At 34.6% G+C, this 18,706-nt stretch overlaps 1 protein-coding gene across 1 annotated transcript in view; it reads right to left on the minus strand.

Annotated features, from left to right (window-relative positions):
• Positions 1-293: 293 nt before the first annotated feature.
• Positions 294-18,706, minus strand: part of LOC150091674 (uncharacterized) — a 133,718-nt gene continuing 115,305 nt past the window's right edge. The window contains exons 11-14 of the mRNA XM_090376298.1: positions 15,024-15,212; positions 8,719-8,861; positions 5,440-5,545; positions 294-1,097 (exon numbers count right to left, since the gene is read on the minus strand). Of these exons, the coding sequence (XP_090232424.1) occupies positions 966-1,097; positions 5,440-5,545; positions 8,719-8,861; positions 15,024-15,212 (570 nt within the window). The 3' untranslated portion in view covers positions 294-965. The remainder of the gene's footprint in view (positions 1,098-5,439; positions 5,546-8,718; positions 8,862-15,023; positions 15,213-18,706) is intronic.

Here is an 18,706-nt window from a genome sequence, read left to right on the forward strand (position 1 = left end):
ACTTAAAGAAATGTGTTGACAACTGACATAGTGAGTGTAATAATTACAAAAATAAACAGTATTCTACAGTGTTATATGTGAAACCATGTATGAATTACTGAAATTTTATATTTAAAATTTTGTTTGGAATCTGCCAGTTTAATTTATGAAATTCACAAATATTCCAGATTTTACATTTAGTGATATGACATTGATACAACTGCCAATCACTATAAAAATTACATTTTCATTGTTGGTTGTTTTGTGAAATGAAGTGATACAACAAATGTGAAAGAAAACAGGAAAACACTGAATGCTCTGTAGCAAAATCGTGCTCTTTATTTCAGTTTCAACAAAGGCTATGGAGACAAATAAAACCATCTGTCTCAAGCACATAGGAAATGTCCCTTTAAGAAAAGCAGTTTCTGTACAGCCGTGGTCTTGAACAATTGAAACACTGCCCAACTTCAAAGAAAGCATGGTTTGTCTTTACCTTGCTGGACAACACTTGCAGGGCAGCACATTCTCAGATAGCACCACTTCCTTTGCAACTATCCAGTCAGTTTCACATAAGGGAGACACAAAGGATGTCAGTGTTAATTTTTCTCATATATACATAAATTAACCAATGCCTCCAATAATTTCACCTGCCTGCTTATATTTTTTTGTGCCTAGGAATGTTCCTGGCAGGCAAGAAACAGTGAAAAAGGTTAAAGCTGTTTTGCTATAGAATAAAAATAGGCAAAAAAACAACACACAATTAATATTTTGAGCTTCTATACATGGCATCTTTGGGAACCATCTGTTAGGAGTCACAAAACAGAGAAGCAGCAAAGTTTTGTCACCAGCAATCAATAAGTATTAACTAATAAGAATGAGCTAGTGAACCCCAAGGGGAAAAGTGAACTCTCACACAATCTTAAAAGCAACAGATGTAACAGAAGAGTGTAAACAAGTAGAAGGAAGATCATGTTGTCTAAGTATGATCAGTAGTCAGAATCAGATTCTGAAGAACTTGACCAGTTGTCTGCAGGTGGTACAACACTAGCAAAGGGTGGTAGGCGACGAGGACTCCAATTCACTTGCAGGTTCCGTCTAATACCATTCTTCGGTGGAATCTGTAACCAAAAATGTAAAGGGGACATGTTTAAAAAATGTGCAAGATAAGCAGTATATAGGATAAAGATATTTTTAATATGATATCAAAAATGTAAAGGGGGCCTTTTTAAAAAATGTGCAAGCTAAGATAAAGATGTTTTTAATATGTTAACCGAGGAAAGTGGTCTTCTATTACACAACACTTTGTCGTAAGTAGTCTCACAGAGTGAATTACCAGAAACCCATCCATTTAACACTATGAATGGAAGAAACTGTTTATTTGACTGTCTCTGGACTTTATATAATGTATCACCACCTTCTATGGAACTTTACATCATCCTATACAGATGGGCACCTCATAAGTTTGTGTGTGTACATTAACATGCATAACTATAATTTGAAGGAATACGGTTTTTTATGTACATGTAATAGGCACACGCACATATCAAACAATAATTGATAAGATCAATATGCTATAGAAAGTAGAAACCATATAAATAATAAAAAAGTTGATGGTAATATTTAGATTAATATAATACAGTACATGATATTCAATTAAGAAATTCCAAACAAACAGCACCAAATAAAATTAATTTGATATTGGATTATTTTCTCTATTTATTCTCAAAGCTGCTATTATTTCAGATTCACAGTGTATTAATGCCAGTTTTGGGTTTGGATATTGCAACTAAAATATCTCAAAAAAGCCAGTCCAGAAATAGAGAAAGTTAATAATAATGTAAACTGTAAGAAATAAGTAAATGAATTAACAGGCTTGGAATACTGGAATGGATGCAGATTATTCTGTAACAAATGTACCAAAGTTGACAACTCCAGTTTAAACAACAAAGCAGTCAGTCTACTACATAATTGTGGACAAGCAAGAAAGAGAGTTCTGAACATATAATTGCAGTGGAATAACTGCAAAATAAATTAGTGATGGCTCGTGAGTGAGCAACTGAATCAATAACCTAATGATCTGGTTCACTGGACAGAGCTAGAGACACCTAATTGTCTCTGTGTGTGATATTAATGGCCAATATACCAGTGCTAAGTAACAGCGACAAAATTACTACATACACATCATCCCACACTTCAAAAATTTACTAACTTCAACTGGATTTGGAAGGAATTTGATTTTATTGTAACACATCTTGTTGGTGTACTTTAAATAACTGTAACTTGGATCACTAACAAGTTCATAAGTCATGTGGAATTTCTCTACCGTAACATGCATTTTTGAAATTCATATGAAGTTAAAAAAAAACCAATAATAATAACAAATGAAACAATTAAAAACAACTATGATAACTTAATTCATAATATGTGTCACAAAAGTAATAAAAAACAGTATTTCTAATAAATTTTGAAGATGTCAGTATTTCTATAACATTACAGGACATTCTGTTGGGCTAAAAATATCACCTGAAGTGTAAATATGGGTCGTTAAGAGGTTGGGAATTGCCAAATCCTAGAACAAACAACAGACCACCCTGCCCCCATTATTTAATTTGTATCAGTTCACTTAAATAGAATCATTCATTTATATAAAGTTACTTTTCATTTCCCTCTTGGCAGATTGGGTAATGAATCTCTTTGACATTTAATGATGTGAATGGATCACTTGGGCATTCAGTGATACAATTAAATTCTCAACTCACTGGCTGCTACTTTGCTGAATAATGCCAGTCACTCTTCTGTAATTTGACTTGACTCAATCAAATTACTAATTTTACCCATCACTAGAATAAATGTACCACTGAATTGAATGCAACATGATGTCTAGTAAAACTATATTTGTTGTCCAAGAACTTAAAAAAAAAAAAAAAAAGGGGGGGGGCAAGGTGGCAGCAAACATTAATTTTTAAGGTTTCTGATATTTTGGAACCTTGTAGTCTACATATTAATTTATTTATTTCAAAATCATCTATTATCATGGAAGAACAAAATAATGCAGACTCACACTGACTAGAACATTGTCTAGGTCAAGATACCCACCGTGCTTGCTGGGGAACCAAACCACACAGTGCTAAATACACTGTTGGAACAACCATCAAGATAAGTAAAATATGATCAATGTTAGAAGCTGAAATAGTAAAGTGGAATAACAGATATCACAGAAACAAGGAGGATGAAAAGGTGAGCATCAGCTGAACAACAGTTATAAATTATTCTTGAAGTAAGATATAGTACAGCAATAGCTTTTACAGTTAGTTCAGATGAAAATTTAATATTATCTTTATGCTTGCTAACTAATAATATTTATTATTAGTTAGTAAGCATTATCCAGACAAAATTTCAGGTGGAAAGTGAATGATAAAATTTGTCTGGGCGAAGGTTTGAAAAAAATAATAAAATAAAATAATAAGAGTTCTTTAATATCTTAAACAATAATAAAAACTAATGAACCATTTGAAGGTTTAAAAATCAGGATGGGAAATGATAATATCTATAGAAACATATTAGAAAAATCTAGAACAAAGGTAAATTTAACAATAATGATGAAAGGCTACTAGAATATTACACAACCCATACACTCTTAATTACAGATTTAAACATAAAGACAGTCACAAATTTATTTTTACATGGAGGTAACACAATAGAAAAATAACAGCCCTTATATTTATTGACAATGATGAAAATACAGAAACTGTCTTCCTCGAAAGGAAAGTTAAATGCATTCCAGATGCTAATATGACCTTTAAATAAAGAACAACAAAACTTTAAGAACAGAATTGTTGTTGTTATTTTGGTTTTTAGGAGCATTAACAACTAAGGCCATATTGCTCCGAGGATATGCGGTGGTCATTCCCTGACCTTGCCGCATCCTCTGTATTTGGTGGCTCACGGGCTCGAACCCCGGTCTAATCAAGAAGCATGTGCTACGCACTGCTGCTCCTGCCCACCTGGCTATGGAGACGCCTTAAGAACAGAAGGTACAAAACATTTTATGGGCAGGTCTGCAAAGCTAAGCAATTCAGAATTTCAAGAGTGGATCCACAAATCTTGATAGGATTTTGGGAAATACAAGGATTTCAAAAAAGCATCTGGAAAATGTTCTGGCATTTTGCCAATAATCTTAGAACAGGTCTAAAAACCATAATGAAAGTAATTAAAGAAGATAGGGGTGAAATTTTTAGACAGCAGATATGGATGAAATTAGACAAGAAATACTGAAAGCTATCAATGGTGATTTATATCACACATTTGAAAGTGGTTTTCTGGACAACTTCTCGAAAATGAGTAAAGGAATTAATTGTATCAATATGTAAAATTATTGGTACCAATACGAAAAACCCCTCTCCTCCAAGTAGCATCCAATAATTACATAGTGATATGTTGAGAAAATTAGGATTGTCCTGACAAGATTGGATGAATTCTTCACATGACACACTGTTGCTTCCACTCGTCCATGAGGCTGTGGCACAAATTCTCTAAATCCTCATGCAGAATTTGATGAATTGTCTCTTCATTCATATTCAACCATCATTTTGATGGTTGAAATGACAGTATCTTGCCACAATTTCATTAACCTTTGCAACTCTGTCCTCATTTCAGAAGGTTAACAGACACCCACTCCTTGGGTCATCATGAACATCCTCATGTTCATCTCTGAATCGCTTCGTACCAGTGTCTGAATGGTATCTTATACCATTCAAACACACTGGTACGACTTAACGTTTCATCACTATAAATAGTTTTTAACATTTCCTACATCTCTGTTGCAGATTTGCCCAGTTTAAATCAATTTCCATTGCAAAATTTTCACACAATGTTAATACTATTAACAAAGCTGATTGTTACTTTCACCCTACCGGCGAGTCTTTGTACCACTTCTGTTGGAGAAAGTTTGAACTACAACATACCAGTTCCATTTATTTTCAAGTTCACTGGACATAACCTCAACATCACCAGTCCAGGAACTTTATCGCCACACCTTATAAAAAACAGAATAAGTACAGCCAGTTAAACAAATTTATCTGCAGCAAAAGAGAAATTAGACAAAATAAAATTAGCTGTTTATAACAGTTTTGCAGGTGTTGACAGAACTTTTTTTTAAAAACCTTTTCTAGAATATATGCATAAATTTACATTTTTCATGGTAGGTTGGTTATGTTTATATTTTTCAAGGTAGTTTTAAATAATGCATTCATTGTTGTACAAATTATTTTTAAATCTTCCAACATGTGCTACCTTTCTTATTTGTGTTTCCAACTAACAGTAGACCCAGTTTTAAATAACATATTACAGCATTTTTTGATAACTACAGGAAGAGATCACACCGTCAGCCATTATTGTCTGATTTGATTCTTAAATGGAGGAGCATTTATGGGTAGAATTAGAAACTTTTTTTTATATTACCTTCTGTGTTTTATCTCTGAATTCCCGCAATTCATCTTCAGTAAGGGGTGCGTAAGCATCATCATCATCAGATCCCTCCTCTTTCCAGCCCATTTCTTTCAATAATCTATTTAAAGTAATTATTAAGTAAGAAAAATAATAAATTACATGGCAATAGCAATGAGAGGGGGAAAAAAAACTTAAGCATTTAACCTTGGGTAATTATTTTATTTGGGCTTAGAAGTAATAATTATCAAAGGGAATTTTGATGATTAAATGTGAATAAATGAGAACACATGAAAATTTTAGCATGCTAGGAAGAGGAATACACAACAAAAGTGATTCTTTTTACTACTCAACTTTTCCATAACCCATTTAGCAATCAAGGATCTCCATTAAACTGCTAATGAAAGCAGGCATTTTCAGTTTCCAAATTCCACAATTACTTTGATAAGATACAGTCACAGAGCAAAGTTTTGCTCCTCTTATGTCTTAAGGTATCTATTACTTTGCATTTTATGCATTTCCATATGCACATAATTTTAACATGTTATCCAATCCTGATATGGACACCTGCCTAAGAGCCCAATTTCACTAGTCGCTTCCCAGCTACAACCAGCCTCTTACACCCTAGTTTTTTCTCAAGCTCTCTCTCTCTCACGTAGATGACATAATTTGGCTCTGGTGGCATTTAAATAATATTTATATATGTAGTTATTGTTACTACTTTGTGCAGTATGAAAAGCTTTGCTTTCCCCCGTTATGTTTTTTACCATCCAGTGGTGAATGAGACACCACCTTCTCCAGACCTATTTAGGAATGCTTATTGTAGCAGCATATTTCCCAGTCATCATTCTAAATCAATCTTTTCACAATACTCATATGTAGAAATCATGGCTCTACACTAGACCAAACTAACCACCCTACCAAAATACACATCAACTTTGTACTTATTCATCCATTACATTTCTTAAGGAATTTCCCTTACTGATTGTCAGCTTTACTGTGATAACTTTCCAATATAAAATCTTTCTCTCATTAAACCACATAATGGTTATATATTCTTCTTGCATTACGTTATATTATTTACCCACTTTATCACATAACACAATTTACGAAACTAATTAATTAATAAAAATTTGTTTATTCGCATGATGGTTTGAGGCCAAAAGAATTTACAAATTCACTGTGACTGCATGCATATTGAATTATTAATAGCAGCTGAATTTTTGGTGCCACAATGGGCAATGCATTTTTAATGTCAGCATTATCAGCTCAAACTGAAACCTCCTTACTTGTGGCCACATACTAACCATTCGACCATTAATATTCATTAAATATCTTACAAGTAAACCAATCCAAATGACTCTTAATATTACCTGCACCCAAATTTCATCTTATAATTGCCAGTTTCAAAATTCCCTGAAGCTGAAGAAAGGTTCCATGGTAATTTATCATGTTTTTCACTTTGCATTTTTCAAAAATGTAAAAATGTCTGGTGTGTTCCTTTTCTTCTATAGGATGATCATTTAAAATGAGAATACATGAAAATGCAAATAACTTCTAAGAAAAAGTAATATTCTTTATTCTGTGCATGGCGTTGACAATCTGTAACACTATGAATTTGTCAATGCAAGCACTAAATGAATGTGACTTTTGTGTGTTGAACATGGAAAACATTATCTGAAAACAGCTGTTTAAAACTATTTAATGTCATATAGGCAATTTCAATGTCATAAGGTACCATCAAATTCTGCCACGTGGAATTCTTCTAGGTAATTCTAACATTCTTAGCTTTTTTTGAAAACATTCAAAAAGGCTAAGAATGTTAGAAACGTTGAATCATTTTCAGTATTTTTTTTGTAAAAGTAATGCCAGAGAATACAGAATGTTACTTGTCACATTCCCCAGCTCACTATTACTCAGTTATTTGCATTTTCATTGGTTCTCATTTAAAGTTGTTACCTTGCATTGAAATAGACTGTTGGAAATATGTTTTTTTTTTTCACTGCATCATTTTTTATTTGAAAGGATTTTGGAAAAGACCAACAAAGACTGCTATTCAGTACAAAAAATTGTCAAAAGCCGAAAATCTGGTACGCTGTTTTTAATAAAACTTTAAATTTGCACTGACCGCATAAGAACTTAATTTAGGCCTGGATGCAATTTTTATGCTGCTAAATACTAAGCAAAGTAATACATAACTATCACATTCATATTAGTCAAGCTTGCTGCCCCACCGTTACACACAGATAATTTTTTCCAATCCACTGAATTATTCTGTTTCCAGAGAATTGTTAATATTGAAAACATTACTTTGTGATGGATGTACTTCTAGATTCCATGCTGAATCCCTGATCCTATCATCAGGCCCAAGTATTAGGATATTAATGAAATCAAATTATATAAAGTTAATATAAATGTGCAATATGCAGAAACTGCAAAAGGATTTTACAATAAGCAAGTTCTTAAGTTGAATGAGTGAATCCTGTCATCAGGCCTAATTACTGAAATATAAATGAGACCTAATTTCTAAAGTTAGTATGCACAGATTGAAAAAGAATTCTTTTGCAATCTAAAGAGACTAACTTCAGAAACTGTTTCATTAACATCGCAATAATTAGATTGGATGACAGGATTCAACGTGGAATCTACAATATCACCAGTTATAAAGTAGTGTTTTTGTGGGAGTTTTAGTCTATTTGTAAATTGCAACCCTTCATAGTCAGTAAGAATCACTCAATAACAATTCACAGTTTAATTGTTTTGTTATTAAGCCACATTAATTCTTTAAAGTTAATCAACATTGAGTTACTTAAACCATAAAACTATTCTCTTAGTTGGGCCCTGCTTCTGACTTCCGTTTACTAAACACTGATATTTTTAATGGAAGAGAGGAGAGCAGATAGAAAGAGCAGGGAGAAACTATACATGTAAGCATGTGGCAGAAGGTAATTAGAAGGAAATAGATAGAACATTGCTAGCATATGCTCTATGACACATCCCCTTCCATTAATGTCAGTGCTATAATGCAAAGTACATAAAATTCTAAAGATTTACAGCTATTAATTACAAGAAAAGGAAGTGTGTAAATAAACCCACAAACCAAAACATACCAGAAATATTTCGGTCATTTCGCAATTGGCTTTGAACCATTTCATTTTATAAATTAACTGTTTATACAGAAAATGCTGAAATGCAGTTACTTCCAATTCAAGATTTTTATAATGAATTGGTGCATCAGAAGGTATGTCTAAAATACTGACTACCCTAAACTACCATGATTATCTTAATTTGTACCTTTGTTCAGCTTCTAGGGAACTTGACAATATTGACTTGTCTCCATCATCTTCATCATCATCTTCTCCCTCTTCTTCAACAGATAGTTTTGTGATATCAATTCCATTGACGTGGCCTTCATCTCCACTTTCTTTCATGTGATTCTGTTAAGATATTAAATGGAATGTTAAATGTCACACAATAAAATAATTTTCAATTCATTCTATTTTTCATGAAAAATTATGCAAGATGTGAAAATAATTCAACTTTAAACATTGATCAGCACTTTGCCAGGCCTTTCAAAATTTCTGATTTATTTGACTGACCTTATAAAGTGCATCTTAAGATATAACATTATCTAAAGCAGCGGTTCCCAACCTTTTTTTTGACTCGTGAACCCCTTTCAACATAATATTTTTAAACTGAACCACTAAGTGTATATTCTCTGAATTCGTTTAATATTTCTGAATTTTTATTACAAAATATTTTCAGTACGTTTTTATAAGCGACTTAGCATAATAATAATAATTTTTATTATTAAGTATCATTTATACTTTGTAAAGCAGTTATTAATCAGTCCAAATTAGATTTCAAACAGGCTAACTAAGAGTAGAAAACTTGTTTCTTGTCCAATGGTAGCCGACCAATCTGGTCGGCTACCATTGGACTGCCATTGGATTACTCTTGCCAAAACTATTGGCTTCAGTTTATGCCTATCTCTGTTTCCACTTCTGTCAAAACCAGATGGTTCTGTTGCCACATCAGCCAAAGATAAAGCTGACCTGTGGGCATCCTATTTTTCTTCCAACTCATGTATTGATGATCTTGGTAAATCACCTCAAACCATTCTCAGTAAGCTCCATTGAATGCCTCTTGTGGTCTTCCATCAAAAGGATGTCAGAAGGATTTTGATGAATCTGATGCTAAGAAAGCTCCAGGTCCTGATGGTATTTCTTCACTTGTTCTCAAAACCTGAGTTCCTGAACTTCTGTTTTTTGCCACTTTTTTCACTTCCTTATTCCAAAGGTGTTTTTCCTTCTGCTTGGAAGAAATTTGCTCATATTCAGCCATTCCCTAAAAAGGGTAACACATCCCTTCCATCCAATTATCATCCCATTGCAATTACTTCTACTTTTTCTAAAGTAATGGAGAAATCAATTAACTGCCAACTCAGACTATCTAGAAACATTCCATCTGATCAACGATCACCAGTATGGATTCCTTCAGTGTCGAACCACTGGTGATATTCTGGCTTATGTTACCCATTTTAGGACAAATTCAATGGAAAAGCTGGGTGAAACACAAGCAGTTGCTCTTGACATCTCCAAGACTTTCGTTTGTGTTTGGCATAAAGGTCTTCTAAACAAGCTTCCATCTTATGGTTTGCCAACTGTTTTTTGTAATTGGTTATCCAGTTTTCTCTCTGATCGCTCGCTGAGGGTGATGGTAGATGGCTCTCTGTTTCTAATTTCTCCACTAATGCTGGTGTTCCCCAAGATTCAGTTCTTTCTCCCACTCTTTTCCTCTTGTATATTAATGACCTTCTACCATTGACCAGAAATCCTATCCATAGTTTTGCTGACGATAGCACATTGTATTCCACCTTCCAGTTTGAGAAACCTTTCCCTGTTCAAACAGCTTCAACTTCTTGAATATCCACTACCATTTCCTTAAATGCTGATTTTCAGGTAATTCTCCAGTGGGGCAAAGATAACTTAACTTCAAATCATTCTAAAACTCAGTCCTGTCTTATATCTCTCGAAAAGATTCTTCTGCTGCTATGCTTATCTTCGATGACACTCCAATTTCTAGGCAACATCTTGGGGATTACTCTGACTTCTAATCTCTCCTGGCATAAAGCACATTATATATATTGTTTCCTCTGCATCTAAAACTTGGTTTTCTCTTTTTCTCTTGGCGTTACTTTTATTCCAAACTGTTGTTGACTCTGTAGAAATCACAAATCCGGCCTACTACAGAATATTGTTCCCACATCTGGGGCAGTGCCCCCAAAACCTCTCTCAGGCTTCTAGGTTCCATTCAAAAGAAGGCAGTTAAGTTAATTAATGTCTCATCTCTAACACAAAAAAAAAAAAAAAAAAATATATGATATTAGGGTCACCCGTAAATGATTAACATCTACCCATATATTTATTGTCTGAAAGGACTAACTCAGTGAAAAAAGCCCATTAAAATTCCTCACATCATTGATGGGATTCGAACCGGGGCCTTTTCCACCCGGTGTGGGGAGGTCCGTGATGATACCACCGCTGTGCTAACGCGCAACAGTCTCATCTCTAACAGAGTCTATCCACACTGTCTCATAGACCTTTGTATAGATACTTCCGTGGGCACTGTTCTTCTGAATTGGCTTCATAATTCCCGCTCTCTCTTTCAAAGCAATCTGAACACGTGCCACAACCAGTCAACATCCTTTTACCGTCTTTGGAAATTCTTTACTTTTTATTTAATTTGATTTTACTTTATTGTTTATTATTAGTTATATTTTGTACTTTACAATAATATGCCTATGTAAATCTAAGCAAAAAAAAAACCCAAACTGTTATTTTTAGGCCACCTGAATAATTAAATTCATCTGCCATGCTGTCTTATGCCTGTTAATTATGTGTGTTCTATGGTCGATTTGTCTGTTTTGCTGGATGAAAAACTCCAGTTGCTGGGGGGGGGAACCTTGCTATCTACGCCTGAGACCGGCTGACTCAGCCACGGAGCCCATTAAAGTTCCTTGTGTCATCGACGGGATTCGAACCCTGACCTTTTCCACCCGGTGTGGGGAGGATGGTGATGATACCACTGTGCTACCCGTGCAGACTGTAAATCTAAGCAGACTATAGCATTTTTTTTTAATGCGAACCCCCGGAACACTTTTGCAAACCACCGGATGGGAACCGCTGATCTAAAGGAAACAAACCAACTTGAGAACCTTCTTGGCAAGTACATAGGACCTCTAACTTACTTCAGTTACTCACAGAGAAATGCTAGTTTTTCAAAGTGGCACAAAGAAACAGTGAACAAAATACACAGTGTACCCGATTGACAAAAACTGGGAGTGTTGCTGACATTCACAAAATATTAAGAACTATGAACTGCAGAATTTTTTTATAATCTGTTAAGAGATTTAGTGAACTATTTAATGTTTACATGGCCTTTCAATTATGCAATATAAATATTGCAGAGAAAGAGAAATTGAATTGAAGCTACACTGTGTCTACAGTGTAGCTTCAATGTAGCTACTACAGTGTCTCAACTGAGCCATTCAAAAACAAAACACCTTGCATGAAATTTGTGAAACAATGTGCTTGGTATCCAAATAAGGCTTAACCAATGGAAAATATCTTTCCCAAATCACTAATAACAACACTTTTCCAGATAACAGCATCAGAAAAAGAGTGCTCGAGTATGATCACTGTCATTAACACCAGTACGGTGTTGATGACAGTAATCATACTTCATATGGACTAAATTATTATGGACTATTTTCATCTAATATAAATGAACTTGCAAAAATGAAACTTGTTGCACAGTGTTAAGAATACAAACATTCAAATTAGAAAACATCATACCCACTTGAATATTTGACATTCTATTGCAATCCAACATAATAAAAAATATTTAATTTCTCTGATCGTGTAATTGGTAAACTATACAAGGATTGTTAAAGTCTGAGTTGTGTACACTGCAATAAACAAACTAAGTTTGCTACAAAATGCAATTTCATACTGCAAAGACACTCACTAGGAGTATTGCACTTACAATTACCATAAAATGCACTGCTCTCAAAGGAGAAATATACTGCTATTTAAACAAAATAGTGTGCCATTATTGCATCCTATCAGTTGGTAAGCACATAGTCAATGAAAGACCTGACAACCCAGCGTTAGTGTTAAATTATATCCATAACATGAGAGATGCTAAAAGGTTTGGTTGTTTTGTTTTAGGAGCATTAGCAACTAAGGCCATATTGCTCCGGGGATATGCGGTGGTCATTCCCTGACCTTTCCGCATCCTCCGTATTTGGTGGTCACGGGCCCGAACCCCAGTCTAATCAAGAAGCACTGCTGCTCCTGCCCACCTGGCATTGGAGGCGCCGATGCTAAAAGGTATCAAAGGATTAAAATGCAAGAAAATTTAGAGCAACAGCTTCAGACGTGAGGTTTGGTACTATTTAGAATATCCAATATTATGGAAATGTTTCGCCACAGGGTTGTCACTGACTGCATTTGCTTATTACAAATAAATAGCAACATACTTCTTTTGGGAAGTGCATTTTTCACTGAAGTCTAGGTGCAATATAGAGGCAATTCATGGTGATTCGCTTCACTATTACTTGAGGAACTAGTAAACAATTCTTTACATGTGCAGAAAATGATAATTTTATATAGTCATATAAAATGTCTTTTGCAAGTTAATTACCATAGTATTAATAAAAAATAGATTCCGGGGGGGGGGGGGGGACCTCCAATTCTTTTTTGAAAAATATTACCATGATTTGTCAGAAATAAATAAATAAAATGCGAAAACTAGTAAAGCGGAAATATATTTCCCATAGATATAAGGTTAAAAATTTTCTCAACAATGAAACTAGTTAGCTAATTAGTTTGTTTAAACAATGATTGATTTCTCGAAAGAAATTAAAATGTAGTCTGTAAAATCGTGCAAATTATAATAATAGAGAAATTATTTACAACTTACAAATGTTAAAGAATGTTTATTCTTCATCATCATCAACTAAATGCACACTCGTTGATCACTCATTATTGGCTCGGCACTTGTTGGTTTGTTGCACAAGGAGTCATCTTCTTCAGAAATGTTTCAAGAGGCATTTGTTTACAAGATAATCTTCTCTTTTAATTATAAATTTCAAATCGCATGCATAAGCATTTTTTAACGACACACACAAATTACAACTAACACGATTTGCGTGGCGTAACAAGTTTACGAAGCTTAATGTAAAAAAAAAGCACACAATTCCAGCTATTGGAATTTTCGCAAATGCAAGAAGATCGAGTTTATTACCCATTTATAATTGCTTCATTAACAGAAAATCCCAATAAACTGGCAAGTGCAAATTGTTTTTATTGTTTTATGGGCGTGACCTCCAAAGAATATGCTTTAGAAAAATATCACAAAGGTGTTTAAAATTGATTCTTATAACGGTACGTATGATAACGATGAAAATGTAGTGCATTTTAATGATTTGAATTGGTAACTAATACAATTTACAAATCACGCTCACGACCTTTTATATGGCCTTAAGGTCATGCTCATGACCTTAAAAATAACATTTTAGAGAGATAAATAGCTTAGTTATACAGTGAAAATTTCAACTTCCAAGATCTTGAAATGAATTACCAAAAAACAATGTGTTATTGGGTTCACATTACGATATTTTAAATATCGATGGTATCTCTGGAACTGATTAATATCGTAAAGTCGGGTACACTGTATTGTATAGCTATGCACGTGGTTTGGAATGCGGTATTTGTGAATGTTTAACATCCGTTTTTTGCAATTAATTGTTCATATTTTCAATTTTGTTGATACTTGATACTCGGGGGAAAAAACTCAAAGCGAGAACTGCCCATATTTGATGTGGACAAAGCCATATAAAGAATTTGATTATGATTCTACTTTTCAAATCATTATCCATTTTCTCAAAAAAAGAAATTTTTATAAGCACCATTTAAAAGTCATGAAATATAAAATTTTATTATAAAATTTATGCTTAGCAACTGCAGAAGCCATGTAAAATATCATGGGATTTAGGGTGATGAATTTTAGTAATCTAATGATACCACAGCAAAATTTCTCAGCAGCCTCAATTTGCATTGTATATTGTATTGCTTGAAATAGCACTGAAGCAACAAAGATCACAAGGAATCAAGTGTACTGTCTGTAATTTACATATATTCTGTCACTTTGCCAGTTTTGTGGGATCGAAAACTTGTTCTTTGCAAGCATGCCCTACATAGTTGCCTGAAACCAACAGCCTACTTAGTCACTGATTAAAAGACCTGTAAAAGTTCCCAACTCTGCCAACATGAATTGCCTTTCCAGAGAGGAAGCAAGTGACGAGCCACTTTACCAGAGGTTTAAAACTTGAAATAAAATTGAAAAAGAAACAAATAGCATTTCTGTTATGTAGGGATCCTTTAAATGAAAAACAATATCATATGAATCAAAGAATGGTAAAAAAATATATAAACAAATGAAAAAATGCCTCTCAAGAAAGCAGCTGAGTTTTAGAATATATGCAATATAATGCTTATACAGTAAATCTGTTAAATATCACCAAACTACATTACCTCCTCTAAATCAGATGTCTCTTTAGAAATTTTTTCTGCCCCTTCCTTTCCATCGCCATTTATATCTTCACCCTTATTCTCGCTTCGCAGAGTCTTTAAAAAATCACTTTTGTTACCTGGTGCTTTGGGATTCTTTACAAGGATTTCCATGGTCTGACTTGGAGGCGGTGGGGTAGATGCTGATGATTTCTGTAGGATATAACAAAAGAAAAAATTCTTGTAGCATAAAAATACAGAACTAAGAAATGAATTTTAAAAAATTAAATGTTAACTTCAGTAAAATCATTAATGATCATATGCTGCATACAGATGTTCTTCAACAGATATAGCATAAAAATAAATAATTAATTACTAAGATTTACATAAAAAAAAAAAAAAAGCCCTCATACAGGGCCATTTTTTGGCGTTCCACCAATACGGTGGTTTTCAATTATATCTATGCTCATTATATTCGTTGATTGTTCTGCTTTTTCGGCATGACACACTCAGCAGCAGAGTCTGAGAATGGCATTGGGCACCATTTTATTGTCAGTGATTCACCATTTTATTGTCAGTGATTCAGTCTGTTTACAGTGTATGATAGTGTAAACATGTTATTAGGCTTTTATATGCATTCGCAAGTGAAAAAACGGCTAAGTTCCACTTGTAGGTTAGGTTCAAGTCCCCCACTTTACGGCAGTGGGTCTAAAACTTAACCCACTCTATGAGTGGGGACCTACTGTATAAAATACAAATATATTGCAGTATGTGACGATACTTAAGCACTGAAACCTACATTGGGTAATTTCCAATTTGGAAATTAGTGGAGTCAAATTTTTCGTTGTATTTTTTTAACATTTCTTCAGCAACATGCCTTTGTAATATCATTGCAAAATTCACTTAGGTCACAGGAACTTATAGGATGGATATAACAGGAAAAAATAAATAATTACTAGGATGTACATCACACACGCACAAAAATGTAGGAATGTTGTACTGCTCCAAACAAGTTCTTTTGACCTACGTGATAACTGTTGTGGTGGTGATTTAAATACAGGTAAACCTCGATATATGCGGTTAATTATCAGAAGACTTAATTTAGGCCTTTTAAATATGTTTTAACTATGTACATAAACAGAAATATAAAGAATAATGAAAATAAAGTAATCTAAAAAAGTTTATTAAAGAAATGAGCTACAAAATGAGTGAAAAATGGATATGCTACTTTCTAGAAAAATATTTTTCAAGTGTCATTTGAATAGTTGTAGCCTTCCTTTTCTTCTCATAAAATTTACGAAAGCAGCTAATTCAGTTTTCTAGGGTTCGGCAAACTAGCATGCTTCTTTCCACATTTGGATCTAAATCCATAATTTGTTGTTTAACAGTTTCCAAATTTCCTTAGAGACACGCTCCTCTCCTTCAGTCGCATTTTCTTCTTTTTTTCCGTAGGCACGCTGCTGCTCCAATTCTATAAGATCTGTGTCAGTGAGTGGCTGTGAATACGAATCCAGGCATTCAAATACATTAGGGGAAATCAACATCTTCAAAACCAAGATCCTATCCAATGATGCTAATTTCTTCAATAACAGCATCAACTTGATTTTCGAAGCCACAAAAGACATTTCCACACAGCCCTCATTGTACTAGCCGTAACTTCTTGCCATGGCTCAAATATTTTCAATAGCTTGCCAAATGTTAAAATTCTTCCAAAATTCAGTCAATGAAATCACACCTTCCCCCATCATAACTTGCACTGCTTGTGCAAAAGTTCTTTGTAGATAATAGACCTTGAAAGTTGAAATTATACCTGGTCCATTGGCTGTAGCAAAGACGTAGTTGTTCGGAGGTAAAAATACTACTTTTACATTTTCATACAGGTCATTCAGTGCAGCAGGATGGGCAGGGGCATTGTCAAGAATTAAGAGGGCTTTAAATGTAAGATATTTTGCTTGCAATAGCTTGACTGCTGGACAAAAAAAAACTCAAACCAGTCTTCAAACAAAGCTTGCATGACCCATGACCTTTAATTTACCCGCCAAATTACAGGAAATGATGTTTTGTTGCAACCACTTAAAGCTCTGAGATCTAGCGAATGAAAAATAAACATAGATTTAAATTTGAAATTGCCAGCAGCATTTCCTCCCAACAGAAGAGTTAAGCAGTCCTTGGAGACTTTGTAACCAGGTTGTGATGATGTTCGCAGGCCGGCCACTAGTTAGTACACTGGACCGAACCTACCGGTAACTTTTTAGGAGGCTTCCGGATCAGCTAGTGTATAATCTTGCTACCTCTACTATGCCAGATAATGACTGGAGGAAGTCCGAGCAGTGTGTGTGGGGGGGGGGGGGGGAATTGTCAAGGTCACGTTATGTCAAGGATCTGGGTATATTCCTACCATGTGTATGCCATATCCAAAATTTCATTAATTCATACAGTATGTCCCCCCCCCCCCACAATTTTTTCTTACATTTTTTTTTTTTTTTTTTTTTTTTTGGTAGTTCTTGGCGCATTGGCTGCTGTGGCCATAATGCACCTCCCAAGGTTTTTTTTGCAGTACTTTGATCCAAGCCTGAGGCGGGATTCGAACCCGCGACCTTTGGGTTCACAGGCAGGCACTTTACTCACCTGGCTAGGCCAGTCGGCACTTTTTCTTACTATTGAATACATCACGAATTGTAAAACTAATACAGTAAGCTTATCTGTGAAAAGATCTAAACCTCCCAAACACTTCCTAGTTCATTTCACAAATATGTGGTCTCAATTCTAATCTCAACAATGTCCATTTCCACTTGCAGTCTGCCAAATCCCATGTACTTTTTCAAACAGAATCTCAGTTACATCTGTTGGTTCAACTATTGCTCATCTCAGTTGCCCAAATTATTCCCTATATGATTCCTTTCGCCTCAAAGGTACTTGTGCATATGTCCGTTCCGATATTTCCTGTCAGAGACTTGGTAATTTGAAATCTCCTCTTTTCGATCTTCTCTGACTTAAAATCTCTCTACCTCACTGTGTCAAATTCATCTGTTGTCTCTACTGTTCTCCCAACTCCACTAATCACTTGGAGCTCTTCGACTTCCTCTCTTTGCAACTTGACTTTCTCCAGTCCAACTATCCCAACAGTGAGATAATTTTTCTTGGTGATTTTAATGTTCACACAACTCCAGCTGGTCGAGATACTGAGGCTTTTGCAATTACTAATAACCTGCACAGATTGTACATTTACCTACAAGAATACCAGACAATCCTAACCATATAGCCAACATGCTTGATCTTTTTCTCACGAACAACCCTTCTAAATACACAGTCGGAGTGAGTGGTCCTTTAGGCACCTCAGATCACAACTTGGTGATTGTCTCTTCTCTAGTGGAGCTTGTATCTCATGGCTATTCCCAACCTCGTATTGTTTGGCAATACAAGAATGAAAAATGGGATGACCTGCGATTTTTCTTTCTTTGGTCGGATTACTGTTTCAAAACTTCTGATGTCAATGTTTGCTCAGATCGTGTCAGTGAAATTATTCTTGTAGGAATGGAATCCTTTACTCCACACTCTACTTTAAAATCTTGTCCTTTATTTAAACCTTGGTTTTCCAATAAATGTGCTAAGGCTGTTGAAGAGAAGAATGTTGCATATCGTAATTGGCTTGTTTCTAATTCTTCAGTTTCATTTTCTGCCTACACCAAAGCTCGCAACAATTATAA

The sequence above is a fragment of the Mastigoproctus giganteus genome, chromosome 1 (genome assembly GCF_048544385.1).
Source record: "Mastigoproctus giganteus isolate SK-2022 chromosome 1, ASM4854438v1, whole genome shotgun sequence".
NCBI lineage: Eukaryota > Metazoa > Arthropoda > Arachnida > Uropygi > Thelyphonidae > Mastigoproctus > Mastigoproctus giganteus.